Below are 20,552 nucleotides of genomic sequence, written 5' to 3' on the forward strand. Positions count from 1 at the left end.
GACTCGTGCCTTGACTCAGACTCTAGCCTAAAGACTCGTGACTTGACTTGGACTTTAGTCTAAAGACTCGTGACTTGACTCTGACTCTAGCCTAAAGACTCGTGACTTGACTCGGACTCTAGCCTAAAGACTCGTGACTTGACTCGGACTTTAGTCTAAAGACTTGTGACGACTCAGACTCTAGCCTAAAGATTTGTGACTTGACTCGGACTCTAGCCTAAAGACTTGTGACTTGACTCTGACTCTAGCTTAAAGACTCGTGACTTGACTCGGACTTTAGTCTAAAGACTTGTGACTTGACTCTGACTCTAGCCTAAAGACTTGTGACTTGACTCTGACTTTAGTCTAAGACTCGTGACTTGACTCGGACTTTAGTCTAAAGACTCGTGCCTTGACTCAGACTCTAGCCTAAAGACTTGTGACTTGACTCTGACTTTAGTCTAAAGACTTGTGACTTGACTCGGACTTTAGTCTAAAGATTCGTAACTTGACTCGGACTTTAGTCTAAAGACTCGTAACTTGACTCGGACTTTAGTCTAAAGACTTGTGACTTGACTCTGACTCTAGCCTAAAGACTCGTGACTTGACTCGGACCTTATTCTAAAGACTTCTGACTCGACTGACTCTAGCCTAAAGATTCGTAACTTGACTCGGACTCTAGCCTAAAGACTCGTGACTTGACTTGGAATCTAGCCTAAAGACTCGTGACTTGACTTGGAATTTAGTCTAAAGACTCGTGACTTGACTCTGACTCTAGCCTAAAGACTCGTGACTTGACTCGGACTCTAGCCTAAAGACTCGTGTCTTGACTCTGACTAGTCTAAAGACTCGTGACTTGACTCGGACTTTAGTCTAAAGACTTGTGACTTGACTCTGACTTTAGTCTAAAGACTTGTGACTTGACTCTGACTCTAGCCTAAAGACTCGTGACTTGACTCGGACTCTAGCCTAAAGACTCGTGACTTGACTCTGACTCTAGTCTAAAGACTCGTGACTTGACTCGGACTTCATTCTAAAGACTTCTGACTCGACTGACTCTAGCCTAAAGATTCGTAACTTGACTCGGACTTTAGTCTAAAGACTCGTGACTTGACTCTGACTCTAGCCTAAAGACTCGTGACTTGACTCGGACTCTAGCCTAAAGACTCGTGACTCGACTCGGACTCTAGCCTAAAGACTCGTGACTCGACTCGGACTCTAGCCTAAAGACTCGTGACTCGACTCTGACTCTAGCCTAAAGACTCGTGACTCGACTCTGACTCTAGCCTAAAGACTCGTGACTCGACTCGGACTCTAGCCTAAAGACTCGTGACTCGACTCTGACTCTAGCCTAAAGACTCGTGACTTGACTCTGACTCTAGCCTAAAGACTCGTGACTTGACTCAGACTTTAGTCTAAAGACTCGTGACTTGACTCTGACTCTAGCCTAAAGACTCGTGACTTGACTCTGACTCTAGCCTAAAGACTCGTGACTCGACTCGGACTCTAGCCTAAAGACTCGTGACTCGACTCGGACTCTAGCCTAAAGACTCGTGACTCGACTCTGACTCTAGCCTAAAGACTCGTGACTCGACTCTGACTCTAGCCTAAAGACTCGTGACTCGACTCTGACTCTAGCCTAAAGACTCGTGACTCGACTCGGACTCTAGCCTAAAGACTCGTGACTTGACTCGGACTCTAGCCTAAAGACTCGTGACTCGACTCTGACTCTAGCCTAAAGACTCGCGACTCGACTCTGACTCTAGCCTAAAGACTCGTGACTCGACTCGGACTCTAGCCTAAAGACTCGTGACTTGACTCTGACTCTAGCCTAAAGACTCGTGACTTGACTCTGACTCTAGCCTAAAGACTCGTGACTCGACTCTGACTCTAGCCTAAAGACTCGTGACTTGACTCGGACTCGTATTTTGTGACTTGTGAACATCTCTGCCACAGACATGACCGGAGTCTCCAGCAGAGGAAGACGAACTGACTAAGCTAAATTAAGAGAAAAGAGAAAATGCATAAATAGAAAAGCAAAAAAATAGATAGAAGATTTCCAGAGAAGAGACGTTCCACAGCGTTCCACATCCTGTCTCTACTTTTTTTGGAAACGAGGTTAATGACACGATCTTTCCTTTGCAGAATCTTCCGGAAGGAACAGCCAACGTCGGCTCCCTCAAGCTCACGTACATTTCCAAGGTACCTTTCATTACCGGATGATCATGACGAGCGGTTTCTTGGTGCCGTTCCATGACGTTTGTGGTCATTCTTTCCGTTTCAGGTCAGCGACGCCACCAAGTTGCGTCCGAAGGCCGAGTTCTGCTTCGGTGAGCCAGTCTTTTATTTCACGCACACACACTTGCATGCAAAAGTTTGTGAACCCTGTATAAAGTGTTGGATTTCTGCATCGTTTACTTGTATAAGCTCACCGGCATCGTTTCACTCAGTGCCCACGGCCTCCTAATTTCTCACCGCAATTTTACTACACGCTCTGGCGCAAGCTGACTCGATAGCAAAGCAAATCGCAATCCAAAGCCGATCCAACAATGTCCAACATTGGCAAAACGTATGGAAACTTATACCACTAATAAACTGTACAAGATCCATCCTACTACAAAAAAACAGACAGAATTCGATACCCCCCCCAAAAAACCCAGGAACAAATAACTTACCCAAGATGCCATATAGGACACACCAAACTAACTCATAACTACATTTACATTTTCAACATTTATCAGACGCTTTTAAAGTGACTCACTGTCCATTTTATCAGCTCCACTTACCATATAGAAGCACTTTGTAGTTCTACAATTACTGACTGTAGTCCATCTGTTTCTCTCCATGCTTTGTTAGCCCCCTTTCATGCTGTTCTTCAATGGTCAGGACCCCCACAGGACCACCACAGAGCAGGTATTATTTAGGTGGTGGATGATTCTCAGCACTGCAGTGACACTGACATGGTGGTGGTGTGTTAGTGTGTGTTGTGCTGGTATGAGTGGCTCAGACACAGCAGCGCTGCTGGAGTTTTTAAACACCTCACTGTCACTGCTGGACTGAGAATAGTCCAACCGAAAGAAATTTGTCCAGATGTTTATTTGCCACTCAGAAAGCACCTAAAAATAGGCCTATTATGAATTAGAAGTCTAAGTAGCTGCTGGAACTTTGGTGTCATCGTCAGCAGTCGAGCAAGCTTTCTGCCACCTTCACTCAGAGGCTGCAATGCATGAAAGAAGCTTCTGCTGAGAAATCAGCTCAGTACAGATGGTTGTTGAAGAAGCTTCTGGAGAAGTCCAGTGGTCAGATTGGGTTCTTTGGCCACTTTGAGCAGAAGTGTGTTTGGGGGAGAAAACATGACTTGCTGTAAAGCATGGTGGTGGTAGTATTACACTCCATTATCGTTTTCTTGTCACTGGAACTGCTGCATGGCTGAAAGTGGATGGAACGTTGAAGAACATGATGAAAGCAAGTGGGTGTTTCAGCAAGTCCCAAACAGTATCAGACTGGATCTGAACCCTGTGGGTCAGAAATACATGGACTGTTCCTAAAGGTCAAGTCCCGATCACCTGATTAAACCCAGTTTGCTGCTGACCTTTTCAAAGCGCCTCCAATGAGACGAACTGTTTGATACGACCTGGGAAAAGCAAAGCTTAATGTGATTTATCATATTAAAACAATGACTGAGGAATTTAATTAGAAAGAACTTATGATTAGTAATTTTTATGCATTTTCTTCCTTTTTCTCCCCCTTTAGCGTGTCCAATTGCCCAATTGCTTTATGCTTTCTCTCTGCTTATGCCGATCCCTGCTCTGACCGAGGAGATCAAAGCTAACCCACGCCCCCTCCGACATGTGGGCAGCATGCCGTATGCATCTTATCACCCACACATTGACGAGTGTTGTGCCACCTAGCGTTGTGTACGGTGAGACACACCCTAAGAGCACACTTTCCTCATCTCTGTATAGGCGCCATCAATCAGCCAGCAGAGGTCGTAATTGCACCAGTCTGACAGAGAGAGACCCATATCCGGCTTAGTCCCGCCCATCTGAACAACAGGCCAATCGTTGTTCATGTGGCCCTTCAGCCGGCAGGGCAGAGCTGAGATTCGATACGATGTATTCAAGATTCCAGCTCTGGTTACAGTGTGTGTTTTTACCTCTAGCTTTATTTATTTTATCGATAAGTGTTTTAGATTCTCAGAAAAGCTGATTCTTACAATTTCTCAGAAGCTCGAGCTGTAACACAAGTTTAAAAGTGAAACAGTGAGGAAAATCCAGATAAACACAGATTTGTTTGTTTGTTTATTAGGATTTTAACGTCATGTTTTACACTTTGGTTACATTCATGACAGGAACGGTAGTTACTCATTACACAAAGTTTATCAGTTCATAAGGTTATATTGAACACAGTCATGGACAATTTTGTGTCTCCAATTCACCTCACTTACATGTCTTTGGACTGTATGAGGAATCCGGAGCACCCGGAGTAAACCCACGCAGACACGGGAAGAACATGCAAACTCCACACAGAATGGACCCTGACCCCCCACCTGGGGATCGAACCCAGGACCTTCTTGCTGTGAGGCGACAGTGCTACCCACTTAGCCACCGTGCCGCCCTAAATACAGATACACGTGGAGCTTCGTCTCATATTCACACTTTGATGACGTTTTACCGCACCGCTCAAGCCGAGCACCCTAAGTGCCAGGAACTCTACCAGTTCTACTAAGCAGTGTGTTCCAACCCGAGCAGGTTGGTTCTGGACCTTGTGTGTCCTCCTGAAGTTCTTCATCATTTCAGTCTTCTTCTCAATAGCAGGAAACAGTTCGATGACCTCCGGCTGACCTTTTCCTGGATCGTCTAACTGTAGACGTCGATGAAGAGGGGGAAGCTTGTGACTTCCACACAGGATGCGGAGATTAAATCGGAAACTCCAAACCCCCACGGCGTATTTATAGGTCCCTCGTAGGTTCTACAGTTGCGCTGTGTAGGGAGGCACGCAGCAGGTAGTGTGCGTGCTGTAATGCATTAGGGTTCTCCGGACCTGGCTTTGAACCCCGCCTGGGGTCACCACCTGTAAGGATGGTCACTCCATGTCCATGTGGGTTTCATCTGACTACTTAATTTTCCTTCCACCCCCTTACGACGTGCACCAAACATGTTATGCACCCCAGGGTGTTTTCCTGGAGGCTCTGGATCTACTGAGACTCTGACCAGTATTGATCAGGATGAAGTTGGTATTGAAGATGAAGTACTGCGGTATTAATCACGCTGACGTCTTCAAAGCAAAGATCTCTCATCTATTATGAATACACTGTATTAATAAAGGATGTGGGTAATGACTGTACAACAGAATTCCCTGACATGGTGCCCTGGCAGTGCCAGCTCATGAGCATGTCATTGGTTCGACCCACTTTTTGAAGGATGTAGCCGGTTTGTGGTCATTTCTGTAGGACGAGGTGATTCATACTGACCGTGCTGAATGGATTCCAGCCAAACAGCTTCCTGTTGTGAAGAAGTGTGTGAGTGATTTCTAAGATTGGCAGTGCCCGCCTGGCACAGGTCCTTGTTAATTTGCTAAAGTGTAAACATGAGAGTAGTGCTCTGCTCGTTAATTAATAAATAAGTTATTCAACCGGAAAGTCTAATGCAAACCACAAAGGCTTTATACCACTTTGATCCTGATCATCCTTGGCATCTTCAGTATTTGCTCCTGTTACAAGCTCCATAACGACATGGACATGGAGCCCTCGTCTGAACCCAATTGAACACCTTTGGAATGAATTGGAATGTCGACCGTGAGCCAGGCCTTCACGCTTAACATCAATGCCCGGCGTCAGCCGATGTTTGGGTGGTGGACCGTTCTCAGCACTGCTCTGCGCGAGTTGTTCTGCTATGAGTGTAGCAGGTGCAGCAGTGTTGTTGGGATTTTTAAACACCTCAATAGTGCTCTAACCGGCAGTGTCATGTGATCAGAACGTGTTCGCTTTAACTGTACACCTATATGTGTTTCTAATAAAGAGAGCAAGATATTTAAAAACTCCCAACAACACTGCTGCACCTGCTGCATTCTTACCAGAACAGCACACTGCTGTGTCATTAAAAGCTGGGCGCAAATGTACACAGACACAGTCCAAAATCTTGTTGAGTGGTGCTGGGAGTTTAATGGGACCCAATGGGATCCGACTAGCATATGATCAGGTGTCCACATACTTTTGGTCACACGGTCCGAAGTGTCCGAAGTCCATCCAAATCTACAGAAATAAACCAGCAAAAGCGTCATGCAAACGTTCCAAACGTTTTTAAAGCCGTTACTTGAGCACACGGCTTTAATTCGGTTCTGAGCGCTCTACACAGGAAAAACCTGCTGACCTCTATGGTGGGAACCACAAGCCATACGATTCAATTGGCTTCTCAGATAGCTTTGCACTAATGGTGATCCGTTATTGCACAGTTAGAACAAGAACCCACTTGCTAGTGACGGAAAAGTGGCATTGAAATGATTTATTTATCCTGGTCAGGGTTGTGGTGGGTCCGGTGCCACAAAAAACTCTAGAGCACTATTGAGGTGTTTAAAGATCCCAACAACACTGCTGCACCTACCACACTCATAGCAGAACAACTCACGCACGCAGAGCAGTGCTGAGGCTGGTCCACCACCCAAACATCGGCTGAACCCAGGCATTTACGTTAAGCAAGAAGGCCTGGATCACACTCGACATTCCAATTAATCCCAAACATGTTTAATAGGGTTCAGATCATGGCTCCATGTCTTTATGGAGCTCGTAACGGGAGCAACTTCACAGATTTTAATCCATGCTAAAATACTTAAGATGCCGAGGATGATCAGGATCAAAGTGGTATGAAGCCATCGTGGTTTGTATTAGACTTTGTATTAGGCTGAATGATTTTTTTATTTATTAACAAGCACAGCTCATTTTATGACATCACAGGGCTACGCTTAGATGATGATAGGATTTAGTGCAGCCAATCCACCTTCTAACTGTTTTTCAAGGGTTGGATGAAACCGGAGTGCACTCACCACAATGGTTCTGGTACCAGCGTACCATTTACAGCAGCGCTCAGCTGACGTCTAGGACTGAATGATTACAGAAGAAGGAAATGAAGGTCTGATCTAAAGGCCGTGGGTGTGCAGCGACGCCCCCGTGTTGCAGCGAAGACGCGCTTGCGTAACGTTTGTGTAGCTTGACTGGTTAATCGTCACTTCTTGGGTTCTCACCTTCTTCCTTTTCTTCTTCATCACCCTGCAGTCATCAACGCTGGAATGAGGAAGTTCTACCTGCAGGCCAATGACAAGCAGGACCTGGTGGAGTGGGTCAATGTGCTCAACAACGCCACCAAAATCACAGTGAGTCTGCTTTAACTGTACGCCTACATGAAGAGACCAGTACATAAGCAGGATTTAAAACTCCTAACAACGCCGCTCAGGTGGCGCAGCGGTAAAGACACGCGCTGCAACCAGAGCTGGATCTCGAAGGTGCGTCGTTTCGAATCCAGCTCTGCCTTCACCGGTCGAGGCTGGGCGGCTGTATGAACAACGATTGGCCTGTTGTTCAGGTGGGGGGGCGGGATTTGAGACCGGAGGGGATGCTCTCTCAGGACTGGGGCGGTTGCGCCCTCTGCTGGCTGGTCGGTGGCGCCTGCATGGAGACGGGAGGGGGTGTGGCAGAGTGTGTGATCCTCCGTGCACGGTGCTCTACCGCGCTGCACTCGTCAAGTGTGGGTGATAAGACGGTCGATTGGCTGTGCACGTGTCGGAGGAGGCGTGGAACGGCATTAGTGAGAGGATGATTGACGGGATACAATTGGACACGCTAAATTATAAAAAAAAAAATAATAAATTTAAAAAAAAACTCCCAACAACACTGCTGCACCTGCTGCACTCATACCAAAACAGCACACTGCTGTGTCAGTATCATGTTGGTATCATTGCAGTTCTTAGGATGATCCAAACAAGCCAGACATCACTGTTCAACAGGGGTCCTACTAATTGCTAAATATGTAACAGTCAGTAATTGTATACCCACAAGGTTGATCTGTATGATAAGTGTAGCTTATATAATAATATAATATATAATATAAACCTGGGTGTAAGTGTTGCTGGACCCACCGTGACCCTGATCAGGATGAGGCAGATTATTAATCAGTAGTGTGTATAGCTGGGTATGAGTGTGTTCCTGGGTTGGCACTGAGCGAAGCCTGGCATCAGCGCATTGATTTATAAAGTGCCCTGTCCATTTAAATCAGAAGCAGGATTTAAAACTCCCAACAACACTGCTGTACCTGCTGCGCTCATACCAGAGCAGCACACTGCTGTGTCATTATCATGTTAGTATCCCTGCAGTGCTTAGAATGATCCAAACAAGCCAGACATCACTGTTCAACAGGGGGTCCTATTGATTGATAAATGGGTTACAGTCAGTAATTGTATACTGACAAGGTTGATCTGTATGGTAAGTGTAGCTTATACATTAATGAAAGAATGTACATACAAGATTGGATAGGTGTTCCTAATAAAGTGCTCAGTGATTGTATATAAACCTTGGCGTGGGTGATGCTGGACCCACCGTGACCCTGATCAGGATGAGGCAGATTATTAATCAGTAGTGTGTATAGCTGGGTGTGAGTGTGTTCCTGGGTTGGCACCGAGCGAAGCCTGGCATCAGCGCATTGATTTATAAAGTGCCCTGTCCATTTAAATCAGATCCTCATCGATCAGTTCAGCACCCGGCTGCCCCGGCCAAAAGTATGTGGACGCCTGACCGCAAGCTTTAATATGGCAAACTAGTGGACACTCGAGATGTAGTGTAGTTTTACCAACCCGTGCCATCATGAGCGCCCACACTGTGCCCTGTTGTGCCATTATACGCACAAGTACCTCTTTTATTTATTCGCCAGTTATACCAGTCTGAATGCCACCCAGTGCAAGCGATTCTACATTGCCCATGGTTTCAGAATGGGATATCCAACAAGAGTATGGTCAGGTGTCCACATACTTTTGGTCTTATGGTGTATATGTCTGTGTGGGTCCTTCAAATTAGCGTCGTTTGAATGTCTGCACCACGTTCAGAGGTGCTTAAAGGAATTCTGTGAATTCACGCACACGCACAGTCGAGGTCTCGTAAAGCCCCGCCCCGTCGGGCCCCGGCTCCTAAGGCACGAGGCCCGAGGCTTGAGAACCTCATAAACACAGTTCACGAAAGTTCGGGTACAACCTGTAATTCTGCATTTCTCCATCACTCGCTCTAGCAGAGAACACAAGCTAAAGCTAATGCTAACCGCTAACACAGACAGGACAAGCGCGGATGCTCTGGTCGTACCCGCTAAAAACAAACGAGCATGGAATTGTGGGTAGAGAAATTTCACAAACACGTGGATGTAAGAAGTGCATGTCCTCTCGTGGACCTTGATGAGCTTTCCTCAGGGTGCTCGGTGGTGCAGCGGTTTGCTATGCTAGCCCACCGCCACCGAGACCCGGGTTCGAGTCTTAGCGGTGCCACCAGCTAGCTTGGGCGCTCTACACGTACTGACTGTGTCTCGGGCAGGAAAGGCTGGATGCAGGATCACCTCGTTGCCGCTTCAACAGCAAATCTCCTGCCGTCTGGTGGAGGTGCCTGCACGAGCGGTGGAAGAATACTTGAGTATAGCGTGTTGCTCCATATGGAAGAAACTGATGCTTCACATCAGGAGGAGGCACACGCTTATCTGAGGTCATTCTTGACCAGCATGGATGTCGTGCACTTGTAGAGGGGAAGGGGGTTGGACACTGGGCATGTCTAAAAACACGTACACAGTTTAGGACCATATGAACGCTCTACCTCAGGTTGCCAGACTTTAGCTGCGTGCTAATCCTCTTATGGTTGTTTGCAGGTGCCAAAATCAGGAGATCACGGCGGGCAGAACCCAGCGGAGGCTTGTGTGGAGGTGCTGGGTGCCATGAAGCAGGTCTCCTACAAGACGGAGATCATCGGAGGAGTTCCCATCATCACCACCACACAGGTCGGTCCACGCCAGGTCTCAGAAACACAACCAGGCTTGTGTGATGGGTTCAGGCTGGTGGCACATTGTGCCATCCAGTGCCAATCAAGCATAGTCTGTACACAGTCTTATTAAAACCACCTCCTTGTTTCTACACTCTCTGTCCATTTTATTAGCTCCACTTACCATATAGAAGCACTTTGTAGTTCTACAATTACTGACTGTAGTCCATCTGTTTCTCTGCATGCTTTGTTAGCCCCCTTTCATGCTGTTCTTCAATGGTCAGGACCACCACAGAGCAGGTATTATTTGGGTGGTGGATCATTCTCAGCACTGCAGTGACACTGACATGGTGGTGGTGTGTTAGTGTGTGTTGTGCTGGTATGAGTGGATCAGACACAGCACTGCTGCTGGAGTTTTTAAACACCTCACTGTCACTGCTGGACTGAGAATAGTCCACCAACCAAAAATATATCCAGCCAACAGCGTCCTGTGACCACTGATGAAGGTCTAGAAGACGACCGACTCAAACAGCAGCAATAGATGAGCGATCGTCTCTGACTTTACATTTACAAGATGGACCAACTAGGTAGGAGTGTCTAATAGAGTGGACAGTGAGTGGACACGGTATTTAAAAACTCCAGCGGCGCTGCTGTGTCTGATCCACTCATACCAGCACAACACACACTAACACACCACCACCATGTCAGTGTCACTGCAGTGCTGAAAATGATCCACCACCTAAATAATACCTGCTCTGTGGTGGTCCTGGGAGAGTCCTGACCATTGAAGAACAGCATGAAAGGGGGCTAACAAAGCATGCAGAGAAACAGATGGACTACAGTCAGTAATTGTAGAACTACAGGGTGCTTCTATATGGTAAGTGGAGCTGATAAAATGGACAGTGAGTGTAGAAACAAGGAGGTGGTTTTAATGTTATGGCTGATCAGTGTATATCATATAATACATGCCATCTTAGGCTGTTTTTTTACAATTTACATCATAGTAGGTTCTCCTTTCTTTATGTAAGTAACACCTGTTGTTTTTGTTCCTGACAGGAAAAAGGTGAAGGCCAGAATGGTGCTGAGAGGGGGGCACTGAGGAAGCCACACAGCCAGATGCCCTACTACCTGAGCCGTGCCAACCAAGACCAGTCTGTGGTGAAGTCCGGCTTCTGCGTCAAACAGGGTGCACTGGTGAGTTCCAACCACTGAATACAATGAACGCTATTCAAAGTACTGTACCAAATTCTACACCGGCGCTCCGTTTCACAACTGCACCATCAGGCATAACATTATGACCACCTCCTTGTTTCTACACTCACTGTCCATTTCATCAGCTCCACTTACCATATAGAAGCACTTTGTAGTTCTACAATTACTGACTGTAGTCCTTCTGTTTATCTACATACTTTTTTAGCCTGCTTTCACCCTGTTCTTCAATGGTCAGGACCCCCACTGACATGGTGGTGGTGTGTTAGTGTGTGTTGTGCTGGTATGAGTGGATAAGACACAGCAGCGCTGCTGGAGTTTTTAAACACCTCACTGTCGCTGCTGGACTGCGAATAGTCCACCAACCAAAAAAATCCAGCCAACAGCGTCCAGTGGGTGCTAGAAGATGGTCTAGAACAGGGGTCCTCAAACTTTTTAACTTAAGGGCCGGATTACTGTTCTTCAGTGTTTCGGGGGGCCGGACCGCAGATGAAATAGTAAACACACCCCAAAAAAAGCTATTTACTATGTATACTGGATGTATTGTCTGCTGTGTATAACTGTAGTATAATTTTACTGTGAGTCTGCTTTTGCCTGACGAGACAGTCAGCATCAGGTTCCATATTTGTTACTGCCAGTCATAATAGGTAATAAGTGTTGATGAGTGAGTCTGAATCTAGTTGGAGATTTAAGGTGTTTAAACTTCGATAAAGTCTGCTCACATGTACAGTGGTACTTCGGTATACGTCCTTAATCCGTTCCAGATCCTTGGATTCATACCAAACAGGACGTGTACCAAACAAATTTTTCCCATTAGAAATGAAGAAAAAATTATTAATCCGTTCCCATGAAAAAAAATCATATTGTTATTGGCATATTATACGTTGATGGGGTTGTATAAAATAATGTATAAAACGGATAGTTCCGGTCCTAAAATCTGATTGGCTGAGCCGCGTTCGAAGCCGCTGTAAAATCACCGATATAAGCGCACCTGTCACCACCTCACATCATCCCATATTAATACACCACTGAAAAGAAAAAGTACAAACTTGGTTGAACACAATTTTAAGTCATGTACTATACATGGAAATGTCCAGATGAATATAAACAGTAATCCTGATCATTAAGCGGGTGTTTCGTCCAAGAAATAGTGTAATAGTTTGCGAATGTTATGTTCGCCCTCATGTTGCTTAGCAACACGGCACACCGTTAACGCTCGTGGCTTTGTCTCGCGAGAGGTAAACAAGAGTAGCGCGCGGTGTCGGGACTCATTTTGACCCGTACAAGTTCTAGCACGCGAGTCGTATTCCAAACAAAGGTCGTGTACCAAGTAAAATTGTTCGCGTCCAAACAGGACAATAATTCCTGAATCTGCCTGTAGTTAAGAGCATTAGTTTTAATGAAATCAACACAGGACACGACGATTTTCATAATGACATTCCATTTAACTGCTTTGCAACGCAGTGCAGTGGCTGCGGTCAGTCATCTCTCGATTGATACGCATAATCACTCCTCTCGCCGAACCCACCATGCTTGGAGCGCCACCCGCATAATCTACGGAGACTCCAGGTGGCCAATTTTGTTTTTTTTCTGTTATTTTTTTCCCGCTATAATACTGCGAGTTTAAAGATGAACAGGGGCCAGACAACATGTATTGCTACTGTGGTTAAAGGGGCCGGTCAGATGAAAGCATCGGGCCGTAGTTTGATGACCCCTGGTCTAGAAGATGACCAACTCAAACAGCAGCAATAGATGAGCGATCGTCTCTGACTTTACATCTACAAGGTGGACCAACTAGGTAGGAGTGTCTAATAGAGTGGACAGTGAGTGGACACTGTATTTAAAAACTCCAGCAGCATAAAAACTCATACCAGCACAACACACACTAACACACCACCACCATGTCAGTGTCACTGCAGTGCTGAGAATGATCCACCACCCAAATAATACCTGCTCTGTGGTGGTCCTGTGGGGGTCCTGACCATTGAAGGACAGAATGAAAGGGGGCTAAAAAAGTATGTAGAGAAACAGATGGACTACAGTCAGTAATTGTAGAACTACAAAGTGCTTCTATGTGGTAAGTGGAGCTGATAAAATGGACAGTGAGTGTAGAAACAAGGAGGTGGTTTTAATGTTATGGCTGATTGGTGTATGTCCTCTGACATCAGTGAGTCTTGGCTGCCCAACAACCTGTCGGTGGTTTTATGGCTGGTCCCCCCTTGGACCACTGTGGGTTAATGTGACACCCCTTGCTGTTCCGGTCGTCTGGTTCTAACGATCTGGTCCTTATCAAAGTCCCTCAGGTCTTTATGCTGATCAGATTGTACAGAGATTCGTAGCTTGTACGGAGGACCACGCTACGCCCTATGTATTCCTCCACCACTCATGCTGGTGCAAACTGAGCACCTACTTCACATATTTTAGACATTAATGAACATCTCGACTGTTTTATTTTGTCGACATTAACAAAAACATGCACAGCAACATGCATGGGTGTGCGCACCCAGCGGCGCAAGGTTGGACCAGATCAAAGAACGAAACACAAAAGAATAGAAAACCTCAGGTTAAAGTTAGTAACAGGAGCAAACACAATATTAGAACACTATTCAGCCAAAACTATGTGGACACCCTGAATTACATGCTTCCAGATTTTTAACATCAGTTTGGGGAAGGCCCTTAACTCCTCCAGTATGACTGTGTTTGAACAGGTTGATGAGTTTGATATAAAGGAGGTCCAGTGGTCTGCACAGAGCCCTTAACCCCCATTGAATACCTTTGAGGTGAATTGGAATGTCGACTGTGAGTCTGAGGTTTTTTGGCCTGATTTCACAAATATTCCTTTTTGTCTCTCACAGACGCAATATGGCATTGAACACCTTTGGGATGAATCGGAATCACAATTCCGGGCGGCACGGTAGCTCAATGGATAGCACTGTCGCCTCACAGCAAGAAGGTCCTGGGTTCGATCCCCAGGCGGGGCGGCCCGGGTCCTTTCTGTGTGGAGTTTGCATGTTCTCCCCGTGTCTGTGAGGGTTTCCTCCGGGAGCTCCGGTTTCCTCCCACAGTCCAAAAACATGCAGTCAGGTTAACTGGAGACACTGAATTGGACCCCCGCGACCCTAATTGGATAAGCGGTTAAAAGAGTGAGTGAGTGAGTGTTTTGGATTAGGATGTCAGACAAACTCATGGTCAGGTGTCCATGGTCAGGTGTCCATATACTTTCGGTGAACTCTGGACACTCTGAAGTGTCCAGAGTAAAGCTTCTGTTTTTATGGAATACTTCAGGAGCTTCAGAGATCCTCGCAGCCTTAAATTCAGCCACATGTTCATAAATCAGATGTTTTAGGACGCCGTGATGTTGTTGCGAGATGGTTTTGGAACTAACAGCAGTGTCTCATTTTTGTGGTTTGTGTTTGTGTGTGCTGTGTAGATGAAGAACTGGAAGAGAAGATACTTCATGCTGGATGAGAACGCCATCAGTTATTTTAAATCAGACCTGGTGAGTGAGAGACAGACTGCGTTCATTCAGCGTGCCAGTCTGAGTGTGGGCACAAACACTGCCGATTAACACTCATGAACATTTAGTGTTCACATGTGACACACAAACACACACCTGACAAAGAACAGGAAGACTTGTCACTGAATCAGTTAGGTACTGATGGGTGTGAATACAGGTACTGTTAATGTTTTTTTTAAATTAAATATATAAAATACAGACGTGTGTAGGTACAGTGTGGGTGTATAAAGTGTAGGGTGTGGGCGTAGTGTGTATAGAATATAATGTGTGATGTAGTGGATGAAGGGTGTGTATGGTGGTGTGTGGGTGTAGTGGATGTAGGGTGTATACAGTGTGTGGGTATAGTGGGTGTGTAGAGAGTATAGGGTGTGTGTGGTGTAGTGTGAATTGTGGGTGTGTTGTGTAGTGTGTGATGTAGTAGGTGTAGAGTGTATCCAGTGTGTGATGTAGGGGGTATAGGGTGTGTGTGGTGTAGTGTGTACTGTGGGTGTGGTGTTTGTGTATAGTTTGTATAGTACAGTATAGATGTAGTGTATGTGTAGGGTGTGTGTTGTTGGTGTGGTGTCGGTGTTTAGTGTGTGATTTGTGTGCAGTATAGAAGAAGTGTGGGTGTAGTGTGTGGTTGTATAGCGTGTGTGATGTGGGTGTAGTGTGTGGGTGTATAGGATGTGTGTTGGTGTATACGGTGTGTGGTGGTGTGGGTGTAGTGTGTGGTTGTATAGGGTGTGTGGTGTGGGTGTAGTGTGTGGTTGTATAGGGTGTGTGGTTGTATAGGGTGTGTGGTGTAGTGTTGTGGGTGTCGCGTGTGTGTAGTAAAGGTGTATATAGGGTATATAGGGTGTGTGTTGTTGGTGTATAGGGTGTGGTGGTGTGGGTGTAGTGTGTGGTTGTATAGGGTGTGTGGTTGTATAGGGTGTGTGGTGTAGTGTTGTGGGTGTCGCGTGTGTGTAGTAAAGGTGTATATAGGGTATATAGGGTGTGTGTTGTTGGTGTATAGGGTGTGGTGGTGTGGGTGTAGTGTGTGGTTGTATAGGGTGTGTGGTTGTATACGGTGTGTGGTGTTGTGGGAGTAGTGTGTGGGTGTACAGGGTGTGTTGGTGTATAGGGTGTGTGGTGGTGTGGTTGTATAGGGTGTGTGGTTGTATAGGGTGTGGTGTAGAGTTGTGGGTGTCGCGTGTGTGTAGTGTGGGGGTGTAGTGTGGGGGTGTATACGGTGAGTGGTGTTGTGGGAGTAGTGTGTGGGTGTATAGGATGTGTGTTGGTGTATAGGGTGTGTGTTGTTGGTGTATAGGGTGTGTGGTGGTGTGGTTGTATAGGGTGTGTGGTTGTATAGGGTGTGTGGTTGTATAGGGTGTGTGGTGTAGAGTTGTGGGTGTCGCGTGTGTGTAGTGTGGGGGTGTATACGGTGTGTGGTGTTGTGGGAGTAGTGTGTGGGTGTACAGGGTGTGTGTTGTTGGTGTATAGGGTGTGTGGTGGTGTGGGTGTAGTGTGTGGACGTATAGGGTGTGTGATGGTCTGGGTGTAGCATGTAGTTGTATGCAGTGTGTGGTGGTGTGGGTGTAGTGTGTGTGTGTAGTATAGGTGTAGTGTATGTTGTAAATTCCATTCCTCCTGGTTCATGTTCTAACAGGAAGTAGATTACATGTTCCAGCTTGTAGATGTAGGTGAGCTGAAGCTGAGTGATGGCTGACACACACACACATACACACACTGTTCTGTAAGTGATACTGGTGTTGTTACTGTTACCGGTGCAGTTACTGGTTCTGTAACTGGTACTAGTGCTGCAGGTAATGTTGATGCTGGTACTAGTGCTGTAGCTGGTACAGGTACTGGTTCTGTAACTGGTACTAGTGCTGCAGGTAATGTTGATGCTGGTACTAGTGCTGTAGCTGGTACAGGTACTGGTTCTGTAACTGGTACTAGTGTTGCAGGTAATGTTAATGCTGGTACTAGTGCTGTAGCTGGTACAGGTACTGGTTCTGTAACTGGTACTAGTGCTGCAGGTAATGTTGATGCTGGTACTAGTGCTGTAGCTGGTACAGGTACTGGTTCTATAACTGGCACTAGTGTTGAAACTAATGCTGGTGCTGGTTCTGTAACTGCTACTAGTTCTAGCTGGTGCAGGTGCTGGTTCTGTAACTGCTACTAGTGCTTTAACTGGTGTTGGTACTGGTTCTGTAACTGCTATTAGTGCTGGTACTGTAACTGGTACTAGTGCTGGTATTGTTTCTGTAACTAATACTAGTGCTATAGCTGGTGCTGTAGATGGTGTCAGTACTGGTACTGGGCTGACCGTAGATATGCCCGAGTGTGTATGTTCTGACCCGTTCTTCATGGCAGTGTGTGTTTGTGTGTGCTTGTGTAGGAGCGAGAGCCACTCCGGGTGATTCCCCTGAAGGAGGTCAGCAAAGTCCAGGAGTGTAAGCAGAGGTCAGTGCTGTGTGTGTGTGTGTGTGTGTGTGTGTGTGTGTGTGTGTGTGTTGAGAGGGGAGGGGGGGGGGGGGGGGGGGGATTGTACCTTGGGGTATAATTTGCTGAGCTTCATCCCTCCTCTGGGTTTGTTGTGTATTTCAGTGATCTGATGATGAGGGATAACCTCTTTGAACTCGTCACTACCTCAAGAACCTTCTACATCCAGGTGAGATTCAGCATGAAGTTCTTCTTAATCCAGTAAATGCCCTGAAGAAATATTAAAAACACAGTAATAATTTAGACATGCAGTTAAAACACATGAAACGGCACCCAGGCGGCAAAACGGGATAATCTGCTAGCACACCAGCGCCGAGATTCTGAGCTCCCGGGTTCAAATCCCGGTTCTGCTACCGGCCGACTGGGCATCCTCTAGCAGCCATAATTGGCCTCCAGTCTGCTGGGTGCGAAAGACCAGACAAAGTGGTGGGGTTATCAACACTGTGTTGGTAAGGACCTTGGTTGCCCATGATGCTGCACACGTTTACAATAGGACACAGGTCTGGACTGCAGGCAGGCTAGTCTAGCACCTGCACTTACTTAGTACCAGGCCACAGTGTTCTAACACGTGCAGCAGATGGCTTGGCATGGTCTTGCGGAAACAAACACGGACATGGCCAAGAAAGACGACGTCTAGATGGAAGTACATGTTAATCCAAAATGTGTTCGTAGCCCTAGGCATTGATGCCGCCTTCACAGACGAGCAAGTATCTCGTGCCAGTGATCCGAACGCTCCTCCATACCATGACACACGCTGGATTTTGAACTTTGTGTTGGTAACATTAGGGAAGGTCCTTTTCTCCTTTAGCCCGGAAAACACGGGAATTTCTCCATCTTTTAATAATATTATGCACTGTAGGTGGTGAGATCCCTAAATTTTTATCAAACAATAGACATCTCACAAGCAGACCTTCATGAGAACGAGCTTCTTCCTGGTGCTTTTTTGGTTTTAATGTTGTCCACGCTGGTGAAGCTGGTGTTGGTGATGAAGCTAACACGTTTCTACATTTATTCCCTCAGACGGACAGTCCAGAGGAGATGCACAGCTGGATTAAAGCTATATCTGGAGCTATAGTGGCTCAGCGAGGCCCTGGACGCTCTGCTGCTTCCGTACGTGTTCCACCTTCTTTCAAATCCTTACATTTACATCGACATTCTATTATCTGCACCTTCAACAGTCCACTCATCAGTCAGACACTTCACGATGACATTTTGAAATGATGCGCTGTTTTAAATTTAGATGGTTGCTTTGGTGTTCTTGATGTTCTGCTGGATGTCTCACACTGCTGCCTTCAGATCTGCTCTGGAGACCAGGAGGTTCCTGTTCGAAACGTCTGTCCATCTGAATAAGATTAAGTGTTTTTAACAAATGTGTATTGAGGCCACTGGGGGTCACAAACTTCTGCGCTCGATGCAGCTCCAAACGCACCAGTATCGATGGTTCCCAGACGTGGTCACATGGTTGGTTCTCTCTCCTCTCTTCATCTGTATTGTTCTAATCAAGCTGTGCACTGTGTTGTTGCAGATGCGTCAGGCCAGAAGGTTCTCGAACCCTTGTATTCAGAGGTATACGCCCCCCTCCCAGCACCCCCGAACCCTTAGCCTCCACCCGCCACCCTCCCCTCTGTGTTTGTTTGCATCCCAGCCCAGAGGGTCACGCCCCGGTGCTTTCTTGGTTTTATTAGTTTGGTTTTTGGCTTCCCTGCTTCTTAACCCACCAACAAAAAAAACATCGAAGCAAACCAGCCGACTCTCGGGTCATGCATGAGCCACGGTGGTCCGCCACCCATCGCCAGCCTCGCCCGTCCCGGCAGGCGGTCATTGCTCTCACTTTTAAAATGTCACATCCATCCATCCATCTATCCATCCATCTATTGGTTTATCCATCCATCTCATTTCAACACCGCACCTGCTGAGCTCAGCTTTTTCTCCGGTTCTCGTGGGTTGGGTTCTGGTTTGTGTCACTGTTGGAAAAAATACGTGAACCCTGTTTACTGCTCTTTGTAAAGCCTAGGATATACAATCACTGTGTGACTGCCTTTAGAATGTTTGCAGAAGGTAATTCAATACGACATGATTTGCCGAACGAGTCATATTGTACCCAGGTCACCCATTTGGCCACCCTTCATTCCAGAGCACTGAGCAAAACAAAAGTATGTGGACACCCCTCCTAATTATTAAGTGCAGGTGCTTTAGCCACACCCATTGCTAACATACAGTATAAAGTCATTCATATGCTTCCAACTTTTTGGAACTAATCTTTGGGATGAATTGGAATGCTGACTGTGAGCCTGCCCCTCTATCCTGACCTCCCTAATGCCCTTTTTGTCTCCCATATACACACGTCAACAGAATGGCTGTATTACTGTCCATGGTTTTGATTGTTTGTCCAACAAGCTCACACTCAGGTGTCCACATACTTTTGGCTCCATGATGTGTTTTACATGTTATGGGACGCTCAAACTGCAGGTGCTTATTTTAGGACCAGATCTGGTAACATTTTTACTTGATCACAACGTAGTTTAAGTTTAGTAAACAGTAGAGTTTTGATGGTTGCTGTATCCTGCACAGCCATGGCAAAGTAAAGCTCGCTTGACTGTGGACAGTGACACCTGTGTTCCAGCAGCTTCTTATTCATGGCAGATGGAGATCTGACCATCCAGCTAAATTTTCTGCGTGTGTAATTTGACAGTATGTTTTTTTTTCTTTTACTCTCTAACGGGTGAATTTAAACTGACCCGATTTATATGGACACAAAACAGTCACAGGAAACGACTCGGTACAGATCACAGAACCTTCTGTCCCTGTAGAAGTTTATTTGAGCACCTCTTGTTGGGAAGTGTCAAGGTTTGAACCTGTATGGTGCCACTTTACCTGGTTGCTCCTCTGGCAGGTGTACCAAGGGCATGTGTGAACTATCAGGAATCATCCGTGCCCCTCGAACAAGTCCCCAAATAATCGTTCCCACCCGAAATTCACCGCTCGTCTCACCAGATTATCACCTCACCACTACACCATCATACCACATCACCTCAATTTAAACACCTCAGCACCTCACCACTTCATCTCATCACCCCGCCATTTCACCAACTTAAAACGTTATCTCACCACTTCACCAACTTACCCTTTATCTCAGATCACCACCTCACCTCTTCATCTCATCACCTCACAACTTCACTAACTTACCACTTCATCTCATCACCTCACCTTGTAACCACTTTGTCATCTCACCACTTTAACACCTCACCACTTCACCAACTTGCCACTTCATCTTACCAGATCGCAATCTCACCATCTCACCACTTCACTACTTCATCTTATCATCTCGTCATTTCACCAGCTTACCATTGTATCTCACCACATCACTACCTCACCATT

The 20,552-nt window shown here is 46.3% G+C and overlaps 1 protein-coding gene across 6 annotated transcripts in view; it reads left to right on the forward strand.

Annotated features, from left to right (window-relative positions):
• The window catches only part of plekha1b (pleckstrin homology domain containing, family A (phosphoinositide binding specific) member 1b), a 39,882-nt gene that overhangs the window by 11,937 nt on the left and 7,393 nt on the right, over positions 1 to 20,552 (forward strand). For 5 of the 6 annotated variants that reach the window (XM_063003219.1, XM_063003218.1, XM_063003220.1 and 2 more), the window contains 9 exons: positions 2,125 to 2,181; positions 2,264 to 2,309; positions 7,250 to 7,347; positions 9,870 to 9,998; positions 11,036 to 11,173; positions 14,619 to 14,687; positions 17,071 to 17,135; positions 17,280 to 17,343; positions 18,195 to 18,284. In XM_063003219.1, the coding sequence (XP_062859289.1) occupies positions 2,125 to 2,181; positions 2,264 to 2,309; positions 7,250 to 7,347; positions 9,870 to 9,998; positions 11,036 to 11,173; positions 14,619 to 14,687; positions 17,071 to 17,135; positions 17,280 to 17,343; positions 18,195 to 18,284 (756 nt within the window). Of the gene's footprint in view, positions 1 to 2,124; positions 2,182 to 2,263; positions 2,310 to 7,249; positions 7,348 to 9,869; positions 9,999 to 11,035; positions 11,174 to 14,618; positions 14,688 to 17,070; positions 17,136 to 17,279; positions 17,344 to 18,194; positions 18,285 to 18,699; positions 18,741 to 20,552 lie in introns of all 6 variants that reach the window. The other variant, XM_063003223.1, reaches the window with a different exon arrangement.

This window comes from Trichomycterus rosablanca, chromosome 10, assembly GCF_030014385.1.
Source record: "Trichomycterus rosablanca isolate fTriRos1 chromosome 10, fTriRos1.hap1, whole genome shotgun sequence".
NCBI classification, from domain to species: domain Eukaryota; kingdom Metazoa; phylum Chordata; class Actinopteri; order Siluriformes; family Trichomycteridae; genus Trichomycterus; species Trichomycterus rosablanca.